This window comes from Microtus oregoni, unplaced genomic scaffold (assembly GCF_018167655.1).
Source record: "Microtus oregoni isolate MIOR12 unplaced genomic scaffold, Mior012 000033F_ref0000390, whole genome shotgun sequence".
Lineage (NCBI taxonomy): Eukaryota > Metazoa > Chordata > Mammalia > Rodentia > Cricetidae > Microtus > Microtus oregoni.
In genome coordinates, this window is record NW_024543092.1 from 14,122,412 (window position 1) to 14,142,101 (window position 19,690).

The 19,690-nt window shown below is 45.9% G+C and overlaps 1 protein-coding gene across 2 annotated transcripts in view; it reads left to right on the forward strand.

Annotated features, from left to right (window-relative positions):
- The window catches only part of Tiam2 (TIAM Rac1 associated GEF 2), a 129,712-nt gene that overhangs the window by 43,803 nt on the left and 66,219 nt on the right, over window positions 1–19,690 (forward strand). The window contains exons 7-14 of one of the 2 annotated variants that reach the window (XM_041680056.1): window positions 955–1,140; window positions 2,436–2,582; window positions 5,419–5,490; window positions 12,592–12,750; window positions 14,045–14,149; window positions 14,938–15,016; window positions 18,018–18,110; window positions 18,893–19,156. In XM_041680056.1, coding sequence (XP_041535990.1) covers window positions 955–1,140; window positions 2,436–2,582; window positions 5,419–5,490; window positions 12,592–12,750; window positions 14,045–14,149; window positions 14,938–15,016; window positions 18,018–18,110; window positions 18,893–19,156 — 1,105 coding nt within the window. The remainder of the gene's footprint in view (window positions 1–954; window positions 1,141–2,435; window positions 2,583–5,418; window positions 5,491–12,591; window positions 12,751–14,044; window positions 14,150–14,937; window positions 15,017–18,017; window positions 18,111–18,892; window positions 19,157–19,690) is intronic. The other variant, XM_041680057.1, reaches the window with a different exon arrangement.

Below are 19,690 nucleotides of genomic sequence, written 5' to 3' on the forward strand. Positions count from 1 at the left end.
GTGTAAATATCTACAGCTGCTTTAAGTTTTCCAGATGTGCAGGTGGTGTGTATGCCCCCAGACTCTGTACAGCAGTGAGCACCAGATGTGCAGGTGGTGTGTATGCCCCCAGACTCTGCACAGCAGTGAGCGCCAGATGTGCAGGTGGTGTGTATGCCCCAGACTCTGCACAGCAGTGAGCGCCAGATGTGCAGGTGGTGTGTATGCCCCCAGACACTGCACAGCAGTGAGTGCTAACTGTCTGTCCTGTCCCCAAAGTGCGTTTGCTTGTCATTGTTTCAGAGAAATTCCGGTTAGACTGGAGCTTCGGGTCACTGCCGTCATGCATGCTGTGTGCGTCTGTCTACAGCTCATCCAGCAGAGCAGTGGGTCTAACCTCCCCGGTATTGTGCCCCTTTAATACAGTTCCTCATGCTGTGATGACCCCCAGCCATAAAAAATATTTCTTTGCTACTTCATAGCTGTGATTTTGCTACTGTTATGAATCATAATGTCATATCGGATGGGCAGAATATCTGATGTGCGACCCCCAGAGGTGTCATGAGCCCTAGCCTGAGAACTGCGGCAGCAGAGGTCCTGGGGGTGTAAGTGGGGGGGGGGGTGAAATAGGAGAGACCCGTGTTTCACTCTGCATCCCAAGCTGAGTCGGCGTGGTTTAGTGTTGTTCTGTACCCATCATGCACTTTGGCATGCCACTATATTGGCACACCCTAGCTGCCTTTGATTCTTGCTGTCCTGATAAAGTTCATCCATGTGGTGTGTGTGTGAGAGGGTGGAGTGTTTCTGTAGGAGGGTGTGAGGTATAGGGAACAGGGGAAGCGGACTGAAACCACACCACTCCAGCTGATTATAATTGTTCCTTGGGTGCTGTGGAAGTTGAAGTTGCTCACTTGCAGTTTGAGCAACACAGACCTGTGACTTAGGTTGAAGTCATCTCTCGTCTTGCTGTTTAAGATCCAGCAATGGGAGCAGAACCTGGAAAAATTCCACATGGACCTGTTCCGCATGCGGTGCTATTTGGCGAGCTTACAAGGTGGGGAGCTGCCGAATCCCAAGAGTCTCCTTGCTGCCACCAGCCGCCCATCCAAGCTGGCTCTTGGCAGATTGGGCGTCCTGTCTGTTTCGTCTTTCCATGCTCTGGTAAGTTCCTGGGGGAAGGCTGGGTCAGTGGCTTGTGTAGAGACTTGCTTTTCCCTAACTGGTTGCTAGCTTCCAGCTTCTGCTGGAAGTTAGCCTGGTAACTGTCAAGGGTCACAGAGGCAAGGTACCAGGCATCAGCGTGGGAGACTGTAGTTGACAGTTCCTCAGGTTTCTAGGAGTCTAGCTATTAGTTGGAAGTTACTCCATATTCTTAATCTACTGGTCTATCCTTCCTCATACTCTTGGGAAGGTAGGACCTCTGAGGAATGTTCCTACTTGGTGAAGAAGAAGAAAAATATGGATTAAATGTTGCCCAACCTGGGGCTAGGATGACAACTCAGTGAGTAAACTCATTTCCTTGCAAGTGTGAAGACTGAGTTTTATCCCTAGAACCTAGACTTGGAGAGCTTCAGACCCACAAGAACCAAATTCTAAAAACAGGAAAAAGGAAGGAGAAAAGGAAGGAAGGAAGAAAGGAAGGAAGGAAGGAAGGAAGGAAGGAAGAGAGGTAGGGCTTGGGTAATGGCTTAATGGTTAAAGCAAGATGAAAGGACTTCTGGTTTTCTGATTTGCATCCCTGTAAATGCTCCGTGGCCATGACTACCGCCTGGAGACAGGATTCCTGGAGCTGAGCAAGTTGACTAGTCAGCTAGTAAACTCGATGAACTCTGAGTTTGACTGATATTCCCTATGTCAAATAGCAGAAAGAAGGCTTGGGGATGATTCTTGAGGTCAACCCCAGACCTCCCCATATGTACTTACACACACACACACACACACACACACAAACACACACACACACACACACATATAAACATACATATATCCATATATCCACAGGCATATAACACCACATACACATGAAAAGGAGAAAACTTAAAAGAATAAATGAGGTGGATGGCACCTCAGGAATGACACAGAGCTGACCATTGGTGCCCACATGCACCTGCAGATGTGTGAACACACATATAAACACAACACATCAAGATTGTTTGGCCTGAGGTTGGGAGCCCCATGGGTAGAGTCTGAAATTACGTCTGGCTTCTGCATTGATCTGGCTCAGTTTGCGGGGCTCAGAGTGGTTTCGCTGACCCGCTTGCCCACTGTGGAGCCCTCTGGATGCTGGAATTTGGCTTGTGCTGTCTAGGTAAGAGGCATCTGTGTGAAGGCTGTACTTCTGTGTATGAGCTATGCATCAAACACAGTCACTGACAGAGCACAGGGCGAGACTGACGTCTCCACGCAAAGACACTGTGATTGGCTTTAAGATGGTTTGCAACTGTGTTTTCCATCAGGTGTGTTCGAGAGATGGCTCCACTCTCAGGAAGAGAACACTCTCCCTTTCCCAGAGAGGAAAAAACAAGAAAGGCATATTTTCTTCCTTGAAAGGGCTGGACACCCTGGCAAGAAAAGGGAAGGAGAAGAGAGCTTCCATAACTCAGGTGAGTTCTTGATGTGGGAGGAATAGGAAGCTGGGTGAGATTCTTGACACCCGCATCTGGGGACTGCTGCAAGTCAGAAGTGTTTATCTTCTGGTGAAGGTGAATTCAGTGTTGATTCAAAAGAATCTAGGTTCGCCAGGGACGTGTACCCATGTGAATTATACAAATGACGTTGTCTGCTTTAGCATACCCTCAAGGGCAGGCCTGCCTGTGCGGTCTTAGGAACATAGGAAAGAGAATTCTTAGAATAGGTCTGGGGATGTGGCCCAGTTGGTGGAGTGCTTGCTTAGCGTGCCTGAAACTCCATGTTTGATCTTCATCGCTGCACACCCAGGAACATTTGTGCACAGGTGTAAAGCCAGCACTTGGCAAATTGAGGAAGGAGTATCAGGAGTTCAAAGGCATGGTCAGTGAGCTTGAGGTCAGCATGGACTAGAAACCCTGACTCCAAAAGAAGAAAGAGAAGCAGAACATGAGGCTTGAGTGTGATTCAGTAGTTGAGAGTTTGCCTAGCATGTGTAGACCCCTGCTAGAAGAAAAGGTATGTATGTATGTATGTATGTATGTATGTATGTATGTATGTGGGGGGGGGCTAATAATTAGAAAAACAATCTTTACTTTTTGTTGCCTTATATCAATTTATATGAAAATGAATGCAGAAAAGTAATGCTAGTCCAAGGGAAATGCAGCTAGATTCTATATTGTTGATTGTTCTAGATCCTATTGATAGCACCAATTCTCCTGCTAGTCCTAGACAGTATTGGTTGATAGTGCTAGGTTCTATTGCTAGTCCTAGATCTTACTGATGGTGCTGGATTCTATGGTCATGCTAGAATCCGTGGTCCCTCAAGTCTTTCACCCTGACAATTGCATTTTGTCAGCCTGCGCTACAGAGGGAAAATCTGGTGCTCTGAAAGGCTAAACCAGTTAGCTCCTCTGTGCACCAGGGCCATAGAGCAGGGGCGGTGCTTGGCCTTGTCCGTAGTGTCCAAATCCCTGAAAGAATGGACCATAGGAGCTGCATGCAGTACGGAGTGTTTGCTCTTGGTGTTTGTTTTAAAGATTCCATTTTATGTGCATTGGTGTTTATCCACATTCATATCTGCGTGAGTGTGTTAGATCCCCTGGAACTGTAGTTACAACAGTTGTGAGCTGCCGTGTGGATGCTGGGAATTGAACCTGGGCTGTCTGAAAGAGCAGTCAGTGCTCTTAACCACCAAGTCATCTTTTCAGCCCCTGCTCTTAGTATTGTAGCAAGGAAAGAACAACTCCAATACTTATTGCTAAAATATGACCCTAAGTTCAGCGAACTGTTTTGAGAGCATATTGAATGTGCAGATCCAAAGTGATTCCAAACACCCATAATGCAGCATGTGTTAATTGATATTTTTCTCCTGGTTGACAGGTTGTAGGATTATTTTTTTCAAGTACAGTGGAAAGAAAAAGCTATAAGGTGATCTTATCCTGTAACCGACGGAAAAGATTTGCAATGATTGTCAGTGAGCTGCCCGTGTTCTGGAAATGATTTTGCTTATTATTTTAAAGAGATGGTCACAGTTCATAGAAGTTTATTTCCTAATTCGTGTCTCTTTAATTGTGAACAACACTTAGGAATAGTGTGACTAAAGACTTTAAAATAATTTCAATGTTTTAAAATCCTGAAACCGTGAAGGGTTGGGTGAGGAGGAGTGGATGGGTTGGTGGAAAGACAGCAAAATGCATGTGAGTTATTTTATGGGATCCCTGATTTCTTAAATACTCATAGACAGGAAGAATCGCCTAGTCACAGGGCTGGCGAGATGGCCCCGTAGGTAAAGTGTTGACCGTCAAGTCTGGCGATGTGTTTGCTTCCCCAGGAACCGTATGGTAGAAGGAGAGCACTGACTGCACAGGCTGTCCTCCAGCTTCTGTGCGTTCACTGTGGCATGAGCCCACAACATACACAATAAGGAAATGCAAAAGAAATGAAAGACTTACAGTTCTGCTTATGTTTTGTTTAGTTACAAAAAATAATTATTTGTTGGGTGTAGGTAGTGGTGAGCTATAATCCACTGACTAATATTGGGCCTATGTTTTCTGAATGGAACCTTCACGATTATGCTCTGTATATAATGTCAATATCAATTTTGATATTAATCAAGATAGCCTCATGTAATTAAAGCATGATCAATAGCTGGGTAACTTGCTTATTTTTAGAAGTACCATTTAGTTAATTAAATGAGTCTTCCTGTCTGCCTCGGCATATCTGCTAAGTGTTCTCAACGAAAGATTTCTTGATAAACAAAAGCATTTGGTTGAACATTCTTTGTTTTAAAAAAGATACGATGTTAATACATACATAGCTGAATAAAGTTGATGTATTAGTTATTCCTAGTTGAAAATTTTGATGTTAGCATTTTACAAAACCTAGAAGATAAAATTTACAAAAGTAAAAAGTGATTTCTAGTCTTTTTGGCTTCAAACAAACCTCTATTAACATATTGTCTTCCAATATTTATTCTAAGAACATAAAAACAGTTATAAGATTGACTTCTGCAGCTTTGCCAACTCTGTTCCACATCTTCTGAAATGCATAATTACAAAAGCAAAGTCAAGAAAATTCAAGATGACTTGAATGCTATGAGACATCACAGAAAAGTCAATATGAAACCATGGGAGGAAAGAAAGCAGATTCCTCTGCAGAGGGAAAGCGTAATATTTGAATGTTACTCCAGAATGTGAAATGAAGAGCTCACAAAAAGTTATACAACTTTAGTCTTAAACTGAAGATATCTGGATGCCAAAGGAAAATTGTAGAACCATTTCATTAGTCTTTTTCCTTCTTTCTGTTTGTCAGATGTTTGATTCGGGCAGCAGCCATGGATTTCCTGGAACTCAGCTACCTCAAAACTCCTCTAACTCCAGTGAGGTAAACTTGGCTGGACAAGGCAGCCATCTTGGCAGCCATATTGTTTTATGTTAACAAAGCAGGGAATGCTGGTTTAGATCGATTAAAAGACAAGTTTAGAATGAAAATGGTTCCTACTAAGTAAGCTAAGAGGTCCCCTAAATGTTAAGTATCTTTGGAGGCTTTTAAACTTTCATCACCACCTTCAAAGGAGTGCTATCAGTGACCATGTCAGAGTAGTGTCTTGGTCAGCAGTTCCTGACCCTCCTGTGAATTTTAACGAATCCCAAGTTACACCTTCCTTCATGAGAGTCAAGGCCTTCACATAGATGGTCCGTGCTTCTCTGGTCATCCTCAGTGGAGTTGAGCAGTGTCCTTCTCTGGTCTCCAGAGTTGCTTCTGTTTCTGAATGGGACCAGGAGTGGGGTCCACTGCTTGGATATGTTGATAGTTACTCTACTTTCTTAAAACTTTCTTCCTTCTTTCAAAGTTGTATTTCATATTGTTTGTCAATTTCTCCAACTTTTCCCCCTCAGATTCCTTTATCTGTAATTTTATTTCTAACAAACATCTGAGCTCATCAAAGTTAAAATGTTGATGATGGAGCTGGAACAATGGCTCAGAGGTTAAGAATACATACTGTTCTTCAAGAGGACCCAAGTTCATTTTCTAGTATTCAGATAGTGGCTAACAACCACCTGTAACTCCAGTTCCTGGGGGATTTGACATTCTCATCTGGATTCTGTGGGCACTAGGCATATGTGTTGTACACAGATACACATGCAGACAAAACATCCATATACATAATATAATAAAATAACTTTTAAAAATACCTGCTAATGGGGCTAGAGAGAAGGTTCAGCACTTAAGAGAGTTTGCTGCTCCTGTAGTGGACTTGAGTTTGGTTCCCAGGACCCTCATGCCTGTAAGTTCAGCTCCAGGAACTCTGATGCTTTCTTCTTGCCTCTGGGTAACCACACACATGTCATATGCACATACACACTCTTTCACACAGACATAAATAAAAAGCAAAATTAAAACTAAGAAGCCCGATAATGATCAGCATGGTCAAACCTACTGTGTCTTTGAAAAAAAAAATATCCAACACATTGATAGGAATAGTTTTGATGAATTAGAAATTTAGCTTGAAAAAACCCTGAATTATAGTAGAATGCTAGACACTGTGACAGTTGCTTTGGGAGGCAGGGCAGTACTCTCTAGTGATATAAAATATTCAGTGTAGACAGCTACATGCTCCGCCTCCTCGTGAAGCTAGGAACAGTCTCCTTGGTGTAGTACTGCTGTTGGTAAAACTGTTCCTAGGTGGCAGCTCTGCTTCAGGCACCCTGCCTCCCGTGGGATGAGTGTGAATGGGTTGGAAGATCCTCTACCTGGAGTCCTGTTTCCTCTCACCGGCAACCTGCCAGGACCATGGCTGCCAAGAGCAGGCTATGGGGATGGGGCGGCTTGGATGGGGACGTTCCTGCCTTGTGTGATCCTTTTGCTAAAGCTCACAAACCATAAGGAGGCACTGAAACCGCATCCGAACCTTCTTTTCTATAAAGGATGCTATAAAAGTGGCAGTCGTTTGATAATGGATTCTGTCCATTTCCTGTGCCCCCGTGGTTTCTGTATACTTGCGGACCTGATTCAAAATTCCTGCGAGATTATGCTGTCATCAAGAAGCTTGACTTAATCATATGGTTTGTGTGTTACCGAGATTTCAGTTCTTTCTGTGCCCTGCCTTATCAAGTCACATTTGTGTGTGTATGCGCATGCACACATGTAAGTGCGTGTCCTTGTGTAGTGTCTTGAAGAAGAGCTTTTTGTAGGTTCGTGGTTTGTGTAGTGTAAGTGTTCCTGTGTATTCTAAGCCCATAGCTCATGCCAACATTACGAGACTCTCTTAACATTGGTTGCTTAATTGTTTGTATTAGCTGTAGTCTTTTACTGGTTGAGAACTGTTGGATCCGTGATCAAAACCCAGTGTTTTAAGATTGTATCTCCTTTAATATTATGTAACAATAGAAAGTTCTTATTTTACAAGTTTTAGGAGTGAGATCATCAAAGCATTATCGAGACTCTCTGCAGACTTTGAGAGGAAATGTTGCTAACATGGTCACTGATGGTGAAGGCCTGTGCCTATTTAAATTGGGTTCAGGTTTACACATATACCAGGCTATTAGAGGCCCCTCTCCTGAGCATCTCTCCAGCCGAAATCCTGTGTAGGGACCCAGGACACTTTCCATTCGTGTGCTGGATGTTTCAGCGGTGCATTTTTCTGTCCTGTGTCACAGAAAACAGGTAGCCAGGTTCAAATAGAACTGTAGCTTGAACTAAGGTGGTGGTGGTGGGGGACTTTTTCTTTTTTTTAAATACCTCTTTGGCTTAAAATCCTGCCTGTAGCTGTTTGGATAATTACAATTATTATTCGGTAGTTGTCTTGCACTAATCACAGAGAATGTTTGCGGCACACAAACCGTCTGCTTTTATACAGTAAGTACATTATGTGCACTGGCATCGCACAGAAAGGCCGTTGTGAGGGAGGAGCCGCAATCCTTTTAAAATATCCCACCATAATTGGTACATCCTATAAGGGTCTAGCAGTGAGTCACCCTAATTGGGAGTCTGTTAGCGCTGGAGGAAAGCCAGCCTCCTTGGAGCATTTTTGAAAGGACACCTTGGCTCGCCCCAAATGAGAGCTTTTCAGAGGCCTCTTGATGAGTAATGATGAGTCTCAGACAGTGTTTGCCAGGGAGGTGTTTGTTACGGAGATGTCAACAAATCTCCCACTGAGTTAGGGTGGCAGCTGCCCCAGAAAGACACAGCCGCCGTGGCAGCCCCTGGCCTTGGCCTCTGAGCCTGGAAAACTGTCCAGGGGGGTGTCCTGACTTTATGTGGCAGTGAGTGAATAGGAGTATTGTCACGTTGGGTACTAGCTGCAGACGGGGCGGTTGGGGCGGGGGGGGGGGGGGCGGGGAGGGAGCACCGGGATGTTAGTGTCTCAAATGGAAAATGTGAATGAAGCAGCCAACTGTTTACCACAGCACAGTCTGTTCAAATAGAACGCTAGTCTGTACCCTTCTACAGCACATGTACGTGTGCACCCATAGAGAATGTCTCTGTCTGTCTCTGCATGCACATAGCTGGCCAGTCAGGCCTTTGTCCTCCCTCTCCAACCACTGCTGTCTGGCCATCTGCCCAAGAAGGAAGTAAACACCGCATCATCCTTGCTATGGAGTTGTCAAGAAAAGCCAGAGCGGATCATTTCTTTTGTGCCGTCCCTTCATCTCACTTGCTAATAGACCTCTCCTTTGATCAGGGACTGGGGTGGTGTGGGCCCACTTATGACAGACAGACACTGTGATTTTGCTACTCATGTCCCTTCAGTGATTAAAGCGGTAATTACAAGCCATTTGATCCAAAAGCATCTGCCACGAGAATGCACAGGGTTGCCATTCTCTCTCCACGACACATACTGAGTAGAAGTGATTTGACATGTGGTTTCAGGGCCATTAGATAATAATAATAATAATGATAATGATAATTTCTGTAGCGGTTGCCCTACCTACCAGAAGAGCTAGCTCGACTTGCCAATGCTAAGGTAGCATTTTATGGCTGGGCCTCCAGTTCCTAAGTGGCCAGCAGGAGTTGGGCTGTAACAAGACAACGTTACACCCCACTTGAGGCTCCTCAAGGTTTTGGAACAAGGAATAATTCTCACGCAGTTCTGGGCAGTGGTTGTCCCATGCGGGTATGGCCGAGCTGAATGCAGAAGGTTTGCAGAGCGTCTCATGCCATTCCTCCTGGTGTGGCCTCCTGAAGCCAGTACTTGTGGTAGTCCCCTTTAAGGCGAGGGAGGCATGGAGGCAGCAGGTTACCAGGCTGCCTGAGGCTAGCAAGACAAAAATCTTTCCTCCGCCAGGTGTTCTCCTGGGACTGAGAACCTTGAGCAGGACTTCGGGAATATCTTCTGGCTGGGGGAGGAAGTAGAGCAGAAGAGAGCCAGAGGGTGAGACTGCCCTTTTGCTGCAGCTAGCCAAGCTAGGACTCTGGAGCACCCTTTGAGAAGGGTGTGCGGGAAGGAATGCCCGGATGTCTCGTTTGCGCGTGTGTTTAGTTTTAGGGTTTTCTGTCTCTTTAATGGAAAGGATGTAGGAGAATGTTTTATCTGACTCTTTGAAACCAAAGTGCGTATGTTTTCAGCTTGGCCCTTCCTGAGGAAATCAACACAAGCTTTCTCTCGGAAAGGGCAAAGCTTAAAATAACTTAGAAGATCTGTATTCACCAAGTAGACATTTTTTTTCCTGGTTCTAATTAATTAATTCCACATTCTTTGATTCTGTTGAATAACCAGGTTTCTCCTTTCCCATATTTAATACATGTGTGCATGTTCGAACATGTGTGTGTGGGGGGGCGTACAGCAAGAAGCACATCTAGTTCGTCATTGTGGGAGGTCTTTTGGGAGGCTCTCTCTCCCTGATGGCCTTGGCTTTGCTAGGCGTCTTCTGTGAACAGTGTGGACATAGGAAAGGACTCCTCCATGTACATACAGGCTCAACGCTGTGGTTAGTGGAACACAGAGGGGTTGTTTCTGTTGTCCCTTCTCTCATCCCTCCCTTTATTCTCTCACGTTTCTTCTCTCAAGACTTGTCTTCTTTTAGCGAGGTGGTAATTTGTCTTCCTGAAATTCGGGGCTATTAAGAACCTGACACTCAAAAAGCAAATCTGACTCAAACGCAGGTGTCAAGCCTTGACCGTCCCCATGGGTCGGGTGTGAGTCTCTAGTGGTGCCCATCTCTCATCATCCAGGGGCTGAGTATATTCTGGGCATGAGACAGCACGTTAAGGGCTAGAAGAGCCTGTGGATGAGGCAACCGTACTATCAATGACCTCACCCCTCAAAATGGGTGAACCCAAAGCTAAGCTTGACGTGAGCTGGGGTCTGCTATGTCAAGAACTTAGTGTCGCGGGTTCCCCTAACGAGTGATTCCAACATTAGAGCCAGGGGGCACAGAACAACAGAGGGAAGCAATTGAAATGATCAGAAATGCAGAGGCAGGGGAGTGTCTTACTTTTTATGAGAAGGCCCCTGGAGACAGTTTGTTCAACTAGGGCACAGTTTACACAGTAGAATTAGGTAGCAAATCTGGACCGTTCGGTCATGTCCACTGTGGTGAGAAGTTAGCTGGCAGGCTTCCATGACCACACTGTGTCATAGCGGGGGGCTTGACTCATATCCAGACTTTGGGGGTCAGAGCCCTTCTGTACTGCAGGTACTGCTTGCGTAAGCTTAAGAAAGCATTTTAGAACATCTGCACCCATTTTTCTTACCGGGTAAGTAGGGGTCATGACGGTGCCCACCTGAGAGTGTGTCTGCGAGTGAATTAGGATTTTATCTTATGTGAAGGGATCTCCCTCATGGTATGGCACGGAGGTGAACCTCTCCGAGTCCCTGGCCCCCTATCCCTCCTGTCCTCTTCTTGAAGGACAGCATGAAGTGCCCTGTAGCGATTTCTGTTGTTTCTTTTCAGTTTCTTACTCCACAGTGACCTCTGCTGGGCCTTCAGTTTTATTTTTCAATGAGCATTGTTCAAGAGTGGAGCCTGTGCCGATAGGGGCAACCCCTGCTCTTCCTGGGCCCCTGAGTGGAACCACTGCCCTAGAGACAGAACTGCCTGGGACAGTGAGCCAGAGAAAACCCTCACCCACGTGACAGACCCTCTTAGCAGAGAGTGTCCCAGTGCCCACCTGGAATCCGGGGCTCAAGGCCTCTGCTTTTGTCTTTTCTCCTTGGCGTGTGTGTGTGTGTGGGGGGGGGGGGGGGGCGGGAAGGGCGACTTCAGTTCCAGCTGTGATCATCCTTCTAGGAAAATGTGCTGGCGTTGACAGATCGGTGGCAGATGCAGTTATAGCACTTCAGAACTGAGCATCACGTTTCCAAACAGACAGCACAGAAAGGTGGATTCTTCCTTTTTTCTGGCCAGGCCTGTCCTTTGGAATGTCCTTATTATATTGAGTTTGGCTTTGCACGGTGTGTGTTTAAAGACGTGCATGGCATTAGCAGTAAAATAGCCCATCCGTATGAATGCTGTAGGTCTGAGTCTTACAAAGCAATGAGGGAGCCCCATTCAGTATGTCACGCTTCTCCCATAAGACATCTTCATGCACGTGGGCTCCCTTGCTCATAAAAGCTAGTGTTAATTTATAAATATCAGTAATGAGAACAATGCTTCCTCTTGCAAAGTGGCAAACTGAGGCTTAGCAAATCAAATTTTATTGTTTGTTTTGAGATACCGTCTCACTTCGTCGATGAGGCTCAGGCTGAGCTCTGGTCTCAGAGGTCTCCCGTTCTCTGCTGGGGTTAAAGGCTTATGCCAACACACCCATTTAAATTAAACATTCCTCCACCGGGTAACTATTGCCTGGTCAAGTAGCAGCACTGGAGTTTGGTTCACCGTAGTGTTCCTGCAGAGATCTAGCTCGAGGAAATACTGGAGTGGCTGCGTGCATCATTGCCATGCGGGTCATCTATCTGAGCAGTGGTGGCTCACATGAAGTAACGGGCTGCGACGGGGAAATGTAGGAAAATATCCTGGGAGAGTCCTGAGTCAGGTGGTATGTTTGGGGATGATTCCCTGACAAATGGCCACGTCTGACATAGCAGGGAGACAGAGAGAAGAGGCGCTCTGTACTAGATGTTAGATTTAAAAAGTCTAAATGGAAGAATGAAGGACCACATTTCCAGAGAGTTGAGTTTCAACCTGGGCTGGGGTACAGTTAGGCATGCCCATCCCTGTGGATGAGAACTTTGGGAAGCTGGAAAGGGACTGAGGATTAGATGCACGGTTCCCCGTGGCCCTTCTCCACCAGGACTCTATAGCGGTGAGACCGAGCTGTTCTGAACTGCCCCCGTGTCAGAGTAGAAGGAGCCTCTGTTCCTGGGCTTCGGCTCCATCGGCATAGAGAGAGGAAGAGCCAAAGGCCGCCCCAGAGCAGTGAGAGGCCAGTGTATGCAGCGTGTGCAAAGCTTATGTCAACAACTACTTACATGAAGGCAGCACTCTTCCCCGTGTAGCTGCTGTTTTTCTTACCTGACCTACGCTTTCTCACCTGACACAGGTCCATGATCTGCATCTGTATGGCTCCACGGTAGACAGCGCTCTCCGAGACAGCACATGGGAGATCCAGACGTATGTTCACTTCCAGGACCATGACGGAGTCACTGTGGTCATCAAGCCCGAGCACAGAGTGGAGGATGTGCTGATGTTGGCGTGCAAGGTGATGGGTTTTGCTGTAGAAATATATACTGCTCAATAGAGAGGATCAGTGATGCACTCCTGGCTTCTGGTTTTGAGGGGAGCTTAAGACCCAACTTTCTACATGGGGGAACATATTAACATTTTCTAGTGAGTTAATTCTGCCCACAGACATATGTAGTCTATCCCTAAAGTTGCTGTGACATCCGTTTCTGCTCATATGGCTTAGCAATGAAGTGTTTTGTGTACTATTAAGTATGTCACTCAGTGCCGTTCACAGTCGCTCCTTGGGCACTTAGGAGATGATGGTGAATCATTCTTCCAACTGGACTTTATTCCCAGTGTGAAGAGGAAGTAGATCAATCCACTCCGCGCTGGCAGGTCTGATGCCTTTAGACCACCAGGTGTCGCAGTAGAGCTGAAAGACTTAAGGGACAGGAGTACATGGGAATACATACATGGTGAAGAGGCATACAGAGTTTGCTGACATTCATGATAGGCATGAAGAGTATTTTATTTCTTTTATTTCTCTCTTATGCTTGGCATTGAAGGTTTAGCGTCCCGTATACTTGTGTATGCAATCGTGTGTTTATGATCTCAACTGCTCCTCCCCCCAGTGTGTAAGCCTTTTCTTCAGAAAAGCCTGGATATTAATCTGTCTGGGTGATAAAAATGGACACAGTGACACATTCTCTGAGTGTTATGAGGTGTCAGGGGCAGGAGGTCAGCTAATCCTGTCTGGGGCACAGGCCTGAGGTCAATGCTTTGCTGTTGAAACTGAAAGAAAAGATGGAAGTGAAGGATGGAGGAGGGGGTGCATGCATGCGTGTTTCACACACCCAGAGAGAGAAAGAGAGAGGGAGTGGGAGAGGAGAGAGAGAGAGAGAGAGAGAGAGAGGAGGAAATATTTGAACTTCTACATTTTCATTTTGAAAATACTCTGAAGTGTGAAATTCTGAAGCCCATAGAACCTAAACCCATCTTGCAAATCTCTGTTCTTTCATGAGAAACAATTTAAAGGTAGCGACTGACAGGAGGAAGAGCTAGCCGATCTGACGGGAGATGGTGGTGTAATGAAATGCGGTTCCTCAACTTCCTAGTGGTGAACCTTACCCTTTGTGGTGACGGTATTTAGAGGAAACCTTCACAGTGAACTTCGACCCTTCTTCTTCTTGTTTGCACATTTAAATTTGAGTTTTTCCATAGTTCCAGTTTCTTTTTGAGATTTTTGTCAGTGGTCGGTTGTGAGCCTCTTGAACACGGGTGATTTTAGGACAGAGCAATTAGACTCTGAGTAACCAATCGTTTTCTTGCAGATGAGACAGTTGGAGCCCACTCACTACGGCCTGCAGCTTCGAAAAGTGGTGGGTGGAAGTGTCGAGTGGCATGTGCCCGCACTGTGTGAATACATGCAGGAGCAGGCAAGTGGAGGGTTGGAGGTTGGGAGGGACTGTCTGACCGCGTCTGCATCTGACCTCACAGCCCAGGCTGGCCTCAAACTCCGTGTGGAGCTGAGGATGATCTCGAGATTTTTTTATTTTATTTTACATACCAACCCCAGTTCCATCTCCCTCCCATTCCCCCATTCCCCCACACACCTGCCCCGTATCCTACCCCCATGCACCCCTCAGAGAGAGTAAAGCCTCCCTTGGGGAATCAACAAAGTCTGGCATACCAAGTTAAGGCAGGACCAAGCTTCTCTCCCTGTATCAAGGCTGAGCAAAGTATCCTACCATAGGGAATGGGCTCCAAAAAGCCAGTTCATGCATCCAGGATAAGTCCTGGTCCCAGTGCTAGCGCCCCCCCCCCCCCCAATAAATTAAGCTACATAACTGTCACGCACATTCAGAGAACCTAGTTTGGTTCCATGATCTTTAGGTTCTGACCCTCCTGCCTCGACCTCGGGAGTACCTGGAATACAGATGTGTGCTGCCACACCTAGCGTGTGTGTGATGCTTGGGTTCACACCCAACCGAGGCTTTGCACATGATAGGTGAGCTGTCTGCCAGCTCAGCGCATTCCCTAGGTCTCTGTGTGCTCTTAGTTTTGAAGGCTGTAATTTGGGGGCAAACTTCACATTTGGTGTTTGCTTTGTAAAGAGCTCTCACGTAAGCAGTGCAGTAATCTTCCTGGGAAAACTGTCTCAACACAATGCTGCGAGGTTGTGTGACGTTAAATCTGTTGGCTCTGTTGCTTTCACCTTCCCTAGGTTTATGACGAAATTGAAGTTTTCCCTCTCAATGTGTATGACGTGCAGCTAACCAAGACTGGGAACGTGACTGACTTCGGTGAGTGTCCTGAGCTCTCTCCTGGCCCTGGGAGCCTGCTGCTCATCCCGTCTTTAGCCCCTTTCTCTCTCTCTCTCTCTCTCTCTCTCTCTCTCTCTGTTATTATTTATTGATTTTAGCCGGATGGGCTGGTATGTATCAATATACCAGGAAGTTACAGGAAATAATATCAGAGATGGTAAGGAATGTGACTCGCTGGTGGTAGTGCCAACACAAGGAATTAAACTGTGCTGGGAACTAGTCTGAGGTTCACCCACGGGTCAGACAAAGCTTCTTTGATCCATCTGTTGATTTTTGTCTTGTCTGTCATACTTGTCTGCAGTGCCTGAAGAGGCCAGAAGAGGGCGTGTGATTCCCTTATGTTTGGAATTACAAGCAGTTGTGAGTGGCCCAACTTGCATGCTAGGAGCAGCAAGTGCTCTTAACCACTGAGTCATCTCTTCAGCCCCACAAAACTTCTTTTCATATTTTCCCCACCCTTTCGCCAGGATAGAAATCTTACCTGCCCTTCAAGAACACATGGCTGATCTAACTGGAATAAGCCCAATCTGTTTATCTCCCTTTGACCTGAATTTAACAATGAAAGGTCAGAGTTGGTGTTTAACTGTTTTCCTGGTCTTTATTGAAACCCAGCTCTAAGGTCTCTGTAGAGTTTGCTGAAGTCTCAGAGAGCGCCTCAGCCTTTTATTGCCTTTACCAGAAGTCAGCAATCAGGTGAAGGCTGGTGAACGCCTCCACAGAGGCTGTTTTCTCATGACAAAAACATTGTTGCAGCCTAGATACCTGCTTTAAAATAATTCAAGTTGCTAATATGCAAAATTATAATATGTGAAAATTCCATTCTTTTGGATTGTTCTTAATTCTATGATCAGCTGTGTTGGTTTGTTTTGAGACAACGTCTCACTTTGTAGCCCACACTAGCCTGGGACCCCAGAATATCCTCAAAACTCTTAGCCTCTCAAATGCTGGGAACCACTGTGTCCACCATAGGCTTGTGTTGGTAGGTTATAAGTTGGTTTCGCTTGGAAACTCTCTTTGCCTTTTGTCTACTCCTCTTGGCATTTGCTCTGCTTCCCATGGTTATCATGTCTGCTTCCCATGGGTTATCATGTCTGCTTCCCATGGTTATCATGTCTGCTTCCCATGGTTATCATGTCTGCTTCCCATGGGTTATCATGTCTGCTTCCCATGGTTATCATGTCTGCTTCCCATGGCCGCCATGTCTACTTCCCATGGTTATCACGTCTGCTTCCCATGGTTATCATGTCTGCTTCCCATGGCCGCCATGTCTACTTCCCATGGTTATCACGTCTGCTTCCCATTGGTTATCATGTCTGCTTCCCATGGCTGCCATGTCTGCTTCCCATGGTTATCACGTCTGCTTCCCATGGTTATCATGTCTGCTTCCCATGGTTATCATGTCTGCTTCCCATGGCCGCCATGTCTACTTCCCATGGCCGCCATGTCTACTTCCCATGGTTATCATGTCTGCTCTCCATGGTTATCATGTCTGCTTCCCATGGTTATCACGTCTGCTTCCCATGGTTATCACGTCTGCTTCCCAAGGTTATCACGTCTGCTTCCCATGGTTATCATGTCTGCTTCCCATGGCCGCCATGTCTGTTTCCCATCTGAATTTAGTTTAGTCACAGATTCTTTTGCCATGGCTGATCAGGCTTTGCTTGAGGCTTAGAGAAGACATGGGGGAAAGAGGACATTTTCCCCTAACCTCCAGGAGCTAATAGCATTGGGGGACCCAAATGTGGAAGTCTAGTCTCCCCTGTGGCAGTGGAGGCAGTGTCTGAGGAGACATCGTTCCAAGCAGGACATGTACTGGGTTTTGCATGTCACATCTACATAAAGCACTGGCTCCATTCAGGCAGTTTCTTCACCTTCTCTTTCTGTGTGTATGTACATACATGTGCGTGTGCATGTGAGAGAGAGAAGGGGGGGGAGAGAGAGCGGAGAAAGGGAGGGAGGGAGGGAGGGAGGGAAGATATCCAGGTATGTATATGCCAGGGCACAAATGTGGAGGACAGCGGACAACCTTGAATTATATCCTTGAGTATATGTTTTTGAGACAGGATTTCTTTGTTGTTTTTCCACTGCATTGGGCCAGGCTAACCGGCCTGCGAGTTTCCAGGCGTTATTCAATCTCAACCTCCTGAAGGAATGTTGGGTTACTGGTGCCTGTGCTGTGTACCTGGCATTTTCCGTGGATTCCGGGGATTCGAACTCTGATCCTTATGCTTGTGCAGCACATGCTATGTTGTCTCATTACCCATCCCCAGTCTTTAACCTCCTTGAAACACCTCATTACATTTCATTTCAGTAAGAGTAACTTTTCGTCTTAACTTTATAAAAAAGCACTGAGGTGCGGTAGAAGTAACAAAGATTATCTGCACCCTTTATCCATGGTGACAAGTCCGTTGTGTCCACGAGTCACCCTCACCATCCGTCTCCAGATCTCTCATGTGACAGAGCTAAAGTTTTGTGTCCCTAGGCGGCCAGCTTTCTCCTCTCCTTCCCCTGCTCTTGATAAGCACACATTTTACCCTTCGTCCTTACGAATTTGGGAACCCTTTGATGTTTGTCTATTTGTGCCCAACTTCTTTCACTTGGCATCAATGTCTTCAGGGTTCTTTTTGAGGCTGAGTAATGTCCTACCACCTGTATACATCACATTCTGTCTGTCCTTAGTCTCCTCATTTGCCAGACGGGCTGTTCCCAGGAGCTGGCTGTTAGGAACGTGCTGCCGTGGACAGACGCAACTGTTGATTAAGGTTGCACACTCCTGTGTCTAAATCCTCCAGTCTGGGTGGGGTTCCTCTCCCCCCCCCCCCACTCTTACTAAATAATAGCACTTTCAAAATGGTGCTAACCTGACTTCTCAGCAATGCCGCGTTGACAGGAATGGATGTTTACAGATCCACCTCTGCGTAGGCTGGGGAGATAAAAGGAGGCCAACTCACACTCGCTCTTCTCTTTTCTCCCTCCCCAGGGTTTGCAGTCACAGCTCAGGTGGACGAGCACCAGCATCTCAGCCGGATATTTATCAGCGATGTTCTCCCCGACAGTCTGGCATACGGAGGAGGTCTGTGCGGTGCTGTGTGTGCGCGCTCTGAGTTTCTAACTGTGAGATGCATCTGCCCCATGGGCTTGTTTTGCTGTTTTGCCAGATGAGGAGGATTCATCCTGGAGGTTTTGAGACAGAATTTTCTTGAAAATGCATATGTACATATATAAAGTATGTGTGTGTGTAAAGAAAGAGTATTCATACAGATGTGTGTATAAAGGCAGTATCATACAGATGTGTATGTGGGAGTTCTTGGGAAAGAATTTACTTGAAAATTTATATATGTATATATAAAGTATTGTATGTGTATAAAGAGTATTCATACAGGTGTGTGTAAAGAGTATTCATACAGATGTGTATGTATGTATATAAAGAAAGTATTCATACAGATGTGTACGTGCGAGTTCTTGAGAAAGAATTTACTTGAAAAGTCATATATGTATATATAAAGTATTTGTGTATAAAGAGAGTATTCATATAGGTGTGTGTGTAACGAGAATATTCATACAGGTGTGTGTGTGTCTATAAATAGAGTATTCATAAAGATGTCCAGATAGAGGGAAGGAGGGAATGTGTGAGACAGAGACCCAGAAAAAACACTTGATAAGCTGTTCCCCAGACTGTATTAAAAACAGCTGCCTAACACCAGCTCAGAGCTGAGCTTTAGCTTAAACTTGTGTGTAAGGCTGCGTTTTCCACCTGGCTAGTGGCTGGCACTTGCAGCTTGCTTTCATCTTTAAGATGCATCTCTGTAATCTCCCTTCTCCTCTTTCTTCCTGTTTCTCCCTTCTGGTTCTCAGGACTGAGAAAGGGCAATGAGATTATGACCTTAAACGGGGAAGCTGTGTCTGACCTTGACATCAAGCAGATGGAGGCCCTGTTTTCTGAGAAGAGCGTCGGACTTACCCTGATCGCCCGGCCCATGGACAAGAAGACAACCCTGTGCACATCCTGGTCAGACAGTGACCTGTGCTCCAGGGACTGGAGAGGTCAGCCACCCTCTCCCAACCAGTCCCAGCTGCTGGAGGAATTCCTGGATAACTTTAAAAAAACCTCCACAAACGGTAAGGCTGTGTTCCGTCTCCATCTTGACTTGTTGGCGCCTTGATTGCAAGTCCAGATTGTAGAAAATACTACTCAAAGATTGCTTCCTCGTTCACTAGGACAAGAAGACAGGTGCAAACTGGGAGAGATTTACCAGGAGTCCATGCATTTTAGCAATTAGAACACCTTCAGAAAAATTCAAAGTAACTACTTTTTTTTCTTGCACAAAATAGTTTTTAAAACCACAGGCTCTTTCAAAAACCTTTCACTGTATTCGGCCTTGACATTGCCTGTAACTGACGGCAGGCATGAGCCTGCATAAACCACAGACTCGGGATACTATGATTTCAGTCAGTGGAATGTAAGGTGAATGAATCCATTTGCATTGTTCTGTTTGGGTCCTGGAACAAGGTGCAGGTTTTTTTTGTTGTTGTTTGTTTGTTTCTATCAGGAGGACTGGTCTCTCAGAAGCAGCAAACTCTGTAGTTCACGGGCTGATTTGAGAACTTTGCGAAGCTCCATGACTGAAGCGTCTGCCAGTATAATTCCTCCCA